The 5,798-nt window shown below is 59.9% G+C and overlaps 2 protein-coding genes across 2 annotated transcripts in view; one reads left to right on the forward strand and one right to left on the reverse strand.

Moving 5' to 3' along the window:
• SND1 (staphylococcal nuclease and tudor domain containing 1) overlaps positions 1–3,963 on the forward strand; it is a 48,211-nt gene extending 44,248 nt beyond the window's left edge. Inside the window, exons 16-17 of the mRNA XM_026046527.1 lie at positions 3,368–3,477; positions 3,955–3,963. Of these exons, the coding sequence (XP_025902312.1) occupies positions 3,368–3,477; positions 3,955–3,963 (119 nt within the window). The remainder of the gene's footprint in view (positions 1–3,367; positions 3,478–3,954) is intronic.
• Positions 3,964–5,316: 1,353 nt separating this feature from the next.
• LRRC4 (leucine rich repeat containing 4) overlaps positions 5,317–5,798 on the reverse strand; it is a gene marked incomplete at its 5' end in the record, with an annotated part of 20,265 nt that continues 19,783 nt past the window's right edge. The window contains one exon of the mRNA XM_026046528.1: positions 5,317–5,598. Within this exon, the coding sequence (XP_025902313.1) occupies positions 5,317–5,598 (282 nt within the window). The remainder of the gene's footprint in view (positions 5,599–5,798) is intronic.

The following is a 5,798-nucleotide window of genomic DNA, read 5'->3' on the forward strand; positions in this document are numbered from 1 at the left end:
CCAAAAGCCACAGACACCCAGAGTTGGGACATGGTGACCCCAAAAGCTGCAGGCAGTCAATGCTGGGACACGGTGACCCCAAATGCTGCAGGCAGTCAGTGCTGGGACATGCTGGGAAATGAAAACATTTCATGCTTTTCAGCGTTTGCTTTCCTCCCGACTGCGAGCTGGGCTCTTGCTGTTTCGGGAGGCATGGGAGGCAGGGCGCGCATCCAAGGTGGCATCCTGACTTTCTGCGCATCCCCTTGGCATTTGCAGCTTGGGGATGTGCCGATCTCGGCAGGAGGGCCGTCCCACCCCGGCGTGGGCCGGCCGCAGAAACGCTGCGCTTCGCTTTTTTTTATATATTTATATATATATATTTTTTGGAGTGTGATTTAAGAACTTGGGCGCTTGCCCCGCTCCTCCTCGCAGGCGCTCGGGCCAGGCGGGTTCCTGCCGCTGGTGCTGCCGCAGCCCCTGCCCGTTTGCAGCGTTTGCAGCTGCTCTGGGCATGCAGCCCGAGGGCCACTGCCCGCTGCTGGTGACAGGGGCTGCAGCTCTCTGCTCTTGCCCTGGGGCACCGTGCAGCGTTTCCTGGCATGCAACGTGTGGTGCATTAATGTATGGTGCACCAGTGCATGGTGCGACAATTGCTGGTGCACCAGTTCCTGGTGTGCGATGCATTAATGCATGGTGCAGCGATCCCGAGAGTGTAGTTTTGATGCATTAGTGCATGATGCACTGAGTCCTAGTGCATTTTGGTGCATTAATGCCTGGTGCACCAATTCCTGGTGCGTGGTGCGTTAATGCATGGTGCATCAATACATTAATGCATGGAGCGCCGATTCCTAGTGTGTGACTTGTGGTGCGTTAGTGTGTGATGCACTGATCCCTGGGGCACCCGTGCATCAGTGCATGGTGCATTAATGTCTGGYGCAGTGATTCCTGGTGTACTGATTGCTAGTGCACGATGCATCGATGCATTGATGCACGGAGCAGCGATTCCTAGCGTGTGGCTTGTGGTGCATTACTGCACGATGCACTGGTCCCTGGTGCCCCTATGCAGCAGTGCATGGTGCATTAATTACAAAAGTGCAGGTTGTGGTGCATTACTGCATGACGCCCTGATTACCAGGACACCCATGCAGCGGTGCACGGTGCAGTGATTCCTGGTGCATTAATGCATGATGCATCAATGCATGGTGCACAGTCCCCATCACTTTAATTGATGTTGTGCCCCTCATTGCACTGATCCCAGAGGGTCTGCACCCCTATTATCCCCCAGCTCCCTCCCAGCTCCTTCATTAGCTGTTTTGCAGCTCATTAGCAGAGAATGCAGCTCACCCAGCCCAAATGATGCTGCATTTCCAGAACCCTCCTCTCTTCACCCTCATTTCTTGCTGTTTCTGGGGCAGAGCGGTGGGTGAGGACACCTGGCCCCGTGTGCATGGCTTGGACTCGGTGACCTTGCTGGCAGTCCCTCAAAGTGCCACCATTGCTCATGCTCCAGCCACCGAGAATATATTTATACATATTTATTTCCCCCCCTCTCCAGGGACAAAGCAATTCGATGCCGGTTTTATCCAGGAGCAACGGGGCTAAAATTTTGCATGCTTCCCCATGCCAGCTTTGCTGCCCGCACGCGGCTCAGCACCGAGGCACTGTTTCCATAGCAATTACCGTGCCGGAGCGGCCGGCCTGGAGGCTTTGGGAAGGGGATGGGAATGCCGAGACCTGCGGGATCTCCCCGGCGGGAAGATCCTGCTGGAAATTGCTGCTTTAGCCTGAATTTCACCACGTGCCTTCGGGAGGGCTTAATCCCGAGGAAATCCCAGGTGGATTCGTGGCTGCGTCCCGGCTCCCGCGTGCATCCCGGCTCTCCGGCGCCGAGCGGGATCGCATGCAGCAGGCAGCGTCCCTTGCTGCAGGGGCACTCGCTGCTCCGCTCCTTCCTGGTGCAAACTGCTGGGCCGCCGCCACCCGCAAATCCTGGCACGTCATTAATAGCAAATTATGTAAAATACAACTAATAACGCAGCGCTTGCCAGCTTAACCGCCCGTGCCGCTTGCAAGCGGGGAGGCGGAGGGCTGAGGCTCGAGCAGCTCGTGGCAGGAATGAGCCTGCAGCTCGCTGGCGAGCCTGCCCTCCCCGGGAGCTGCTCATTTGGGGGCAGAACCAGGGGATTTGGGTACAGGGAACCCTTGGTCTGGGCAGCCCCGGTCTCCTGCGCCTGTGGGCTGCAGCGGAGCTGCTCCAAGCTGGTCCGGGACATATTTCCAGGCACCCCAGGCCCCTCTTGTGCTTCCTCCGTGTCTTTGTGTCCTGCTGCCCTTGGGAAGGGCTGCAGGGAGCCAGGCGAAGGCTGCAGGCTCCAGGGAAGGTCATGGCTTGCAAGGCAGCTGCTGCAAGCCGGCCTGGGAGCACTGGTCCTGCAGGCTGGGCCATGCATACAGGTCCTGGTAGCTGGCCCATGCATTGGCTCCTGCAAGTCAGTCCATGCACCAACTCCTGCAAACTGGCCCGTAAACACTGGTCCTGCAGGCAGGCCCATGCACATGAGTCCTGCAAGCTGGTCTGTGCATTGACTCCTGCAAGTCGGTCCATGCACCAGCTCCTGCAGGCTGGCCCCTAAGCACTGGTCCTGCAGACCGGCCCATGCATACAGGTCCTGGTAGCTGCCTGTGGGTCCTGCAAGTCAGTCCATGCAGCAGCTCCTGCAAACTGGCCCATAAACACTGCTCCTGCAGACTGGGCCATGCTCACAGGTCCTGGAAACTGGTCTGTGCATTGACTCCTGCAAGTTGGTCCATGCACCAGCTCCTGCAGACTGGCCCCTAGGCACTGGTCCTGCAGACCGGCCCATGCATACAGGTCCTGGTAGCTGGCCCATGCATACAGGTCCTGCAAGTCAGTCCATGCAGCAGCTCCTGCAAACTGGCCCGTAAACACTGGTCCTGCAGACTGGGCCATGCTCACAGGTCCTGGAAACTGGTCTGTGCGTTGACTCCTGCAAGTTGGTCCATGCATCAGCTCCTGCAGGCTGGCCCCTAAGCACTGGTCCTGCAGGCAGGGCTATGCACTGGATCCTACGGTCTGGCCCATGCCTGTGGGTCCTGCAAGCTGGCACATGCATGTGGGTCCTGCAGACGGGTCCATGCATGTGGCTCCTGCAAGTTGTCCCATGCACCAGGTCCTATCCATGTATGTGGCTCCTGCAAGCTGTCCCATGCACCAGGTCCTATCCATGTATGTGGATCCTGCAAGCTGACCCATGCATGCAAGTCCTGCACCCATTGCATGCACGCGGGTCCCGCTGGGCGCACGTGGCGCTGCGCGTGCCCCCCCAGCACCTCACTCCGCTCCTCCTCCTCCTCCTCCTCACAGGTATCGAGTGTCCGCGCGGCGCCAGGAACCTGCCGGGGCTGGTGCAGGAGGGAGAGCCCTTCAGCGAGGAGGCCACGCACTTCACCAAGGAGCTGGTGCTGCAGCGCGAGGTAGGGACACGCACGGGGCACGGCGGGCGGGTGGCACAAGCGCTGCGGGCTGGGCACGAGCGCGGCCCGTTGCAATTGAGGCCGGTGTGGAGGCCGCGGAGGCTCCGTGCTGGGGAATATTGCTGCAGCGGTCACACATCGTTGCCCTTTACGGCTTCTCCCGGCACTTAGGTTTACATTGGTTTAAGGAGCCGTTATCTCCGAGGCCGCCCCGCGCGCGTTTTATGCCTTGTGTGCGAGAGAGGGAGCCGTGTAAGCGCTGCCAAGGAGGGGAGCTGGCAGAGCAGGATGCCAGGAAAGCCGCATCCTTGGCGCGTGGGGCAGAGCTGCAGGGCAGAATGTGCCCGTGCACGTGCCCGTCTCTGTGGGGGAAGCACTGCGGAGCCGGCCGCGCTGTGCGTGTGTTGTGTGCTGCGGTTGCATCGCGGTTGCGTTGAGCACTGCTGCTGCATTGCACACCGGCGTTGTGTGCTGCAGGTGCGTTGAGCACTGCGGTTGTGTTGTGCACTGCAGTTGTGTTGAGCACTGCAGTTGTGTTGAACACTGCAGTTGCACCGAGTGCTGTGGTTGTGTTGAGCACTGCAGTTGTGCTGCACACTGCTGATGTGTTGCGACACTGAACTTGTGTTGTGCACTGCGGTTGTGTTGCACACTGCATTTGTGTTGAGCACTGCAGTTGTGCTGCACACCTGTGATTGTGTTGCACACTGCAGTTGTGTTGTGCACTGCGGTTGTGTTGCACACTGCATTTGTGTTGAGCACTGCAGTTGCATTGAGCACTGCGGTTGCATTGAGTACTGTGGTTGTGTTGAGCACTGGGGTTGCATTGAACACTGCAGTTGTGTTGAGCACTGCAGTTGTGTTGAGCACTGCAGTTGTGTTGAGCACTGCAGTTGCATTGAGCACTGCAGTTGCACCGAGTGCTGTGGTTGTGTTGAACACTGCAGTTGTGTTGAGCACTGCAGTTGCACTGAGCACTGCAGTTGCACCGAGTGCTGTGGTTGTGTTGAGCACTGCAGTTGTGCTGCACACCTGTGATTGTGTTAAGCACTGCAGTTGTGTTGTGCACTGCAGTTGTGTTGTGCACTGCAGTTGCGTTGTGCACTGCAGTTGCATTGAGCACTGCAGTTGCATTGAGCACTGTGCAAGCGTTGTGTGCTGTGCTTGTGTTGCACACTGCGGTTGTGTCGACTGCCGTGGTTGCGTTGAACTCTCTGGTTGCATCACGTGCTGCGTTGCATTGTGCGCGGCACTTGTGTTGAGCTCTGTGGTTGCATCACGTGCTGCAGTTGCATTGCGGATGCAGGGCAGGTATGCAGCACATGCACGAGGGGGCATGCTGGAGCTGGGCTGGATGCCCAGGGGTGCCAGGGGCTGCCTGGTACAGGAGCTCACTGGGTGCCCGGGAAGCAGTGCCCAGTGCAGCACCAGTGCAACGCTGGCCCTGCATCGCCCCGGATAATCCTAATTGCAAGAACCGCATGCAGGGGAGCAGCTCTGATGCCCAGCAGAAGGGCTGCCCATCGCTGCCTTGGACCTTCTGCAGGACTCTCTGTCGGGGGCACAGTGTGAAGGGGCCGGTGGGCTCTGCCACGCTCCTGGGGGCAGCTCTGCGAGCCCCGAGGGCACGGTGAGGGGCTCCGAGGCGCCCTGGCCTCCCGCTGCGCTCTCGGGGCACCGCCATCCCCCGGCTCGTGCCACTTCCCTGGCTCGAGCCCCCGCGTTGCCAGCGCGCGAGTGTAATTACGCCGTGATTCATGACTTCAATATAGGATAAGCAATGCCCTCCGCAGCCCTTAGCCATCTCCCCGAATGACTGTCAAGATAAAACCGTGCGATTTATGCCCAAACGCCCGTGCGCTCGCCCGCGCTCGGCGCCTTGCCCGCGCTCGGCGCCTTGCCCGCGTGGGCGCTGCGCGCTTGGCCGCAGCTCGCCGGCGCTCTGCAGCCGTGCAGCCGCTTGCAGCGCCCGCGTGCGGGTGGAAGGGGTGAATTTGCAGCGCTGGTCGTGGTCGTCGTGGCCACCTCGGCGTCTGCAGGCGCTTCGGGGGGTTCTCCAGCTGCAAGTGCAGCTGCCTCTGCAATGGGGCTGCGGTGGGAGCTGGGGCGGGAATGATGGAGCTGGGGCAGGAATGAGGGGAGCTGGGGCAGGAATGAGGGAGCTGGGGCAGGATTGATGGAGCTGGGGCAGGAATGGGGGAGCTGGGGCAGGATTGATGGAGCTGGAGCAGGAATGGGGGAGCTGGGGCAGGAATGATGGAGCTGGGGCAGGAATGGGGGAGCTGGGGCAGGAATGAGGGAGCTGGGGCAGGAATGAGGAA

Source organism: Nothoprocta perdicaria, unplaced genomic scaffold (genome assembly GCF_003342845.1).
Source record: "Nothoprocta perdicaria isolate Ctin4 unplaced genomic scaffold, notPer1 scaffold_447, whole genome shotgun sequence".
Taxonomy (NCBI): Eukaryota; Metazoa; Chordata; class Aves; order Tinamiformes; family Tinamidae; genus Nothoprocta; species Nothoprocta perdicaria.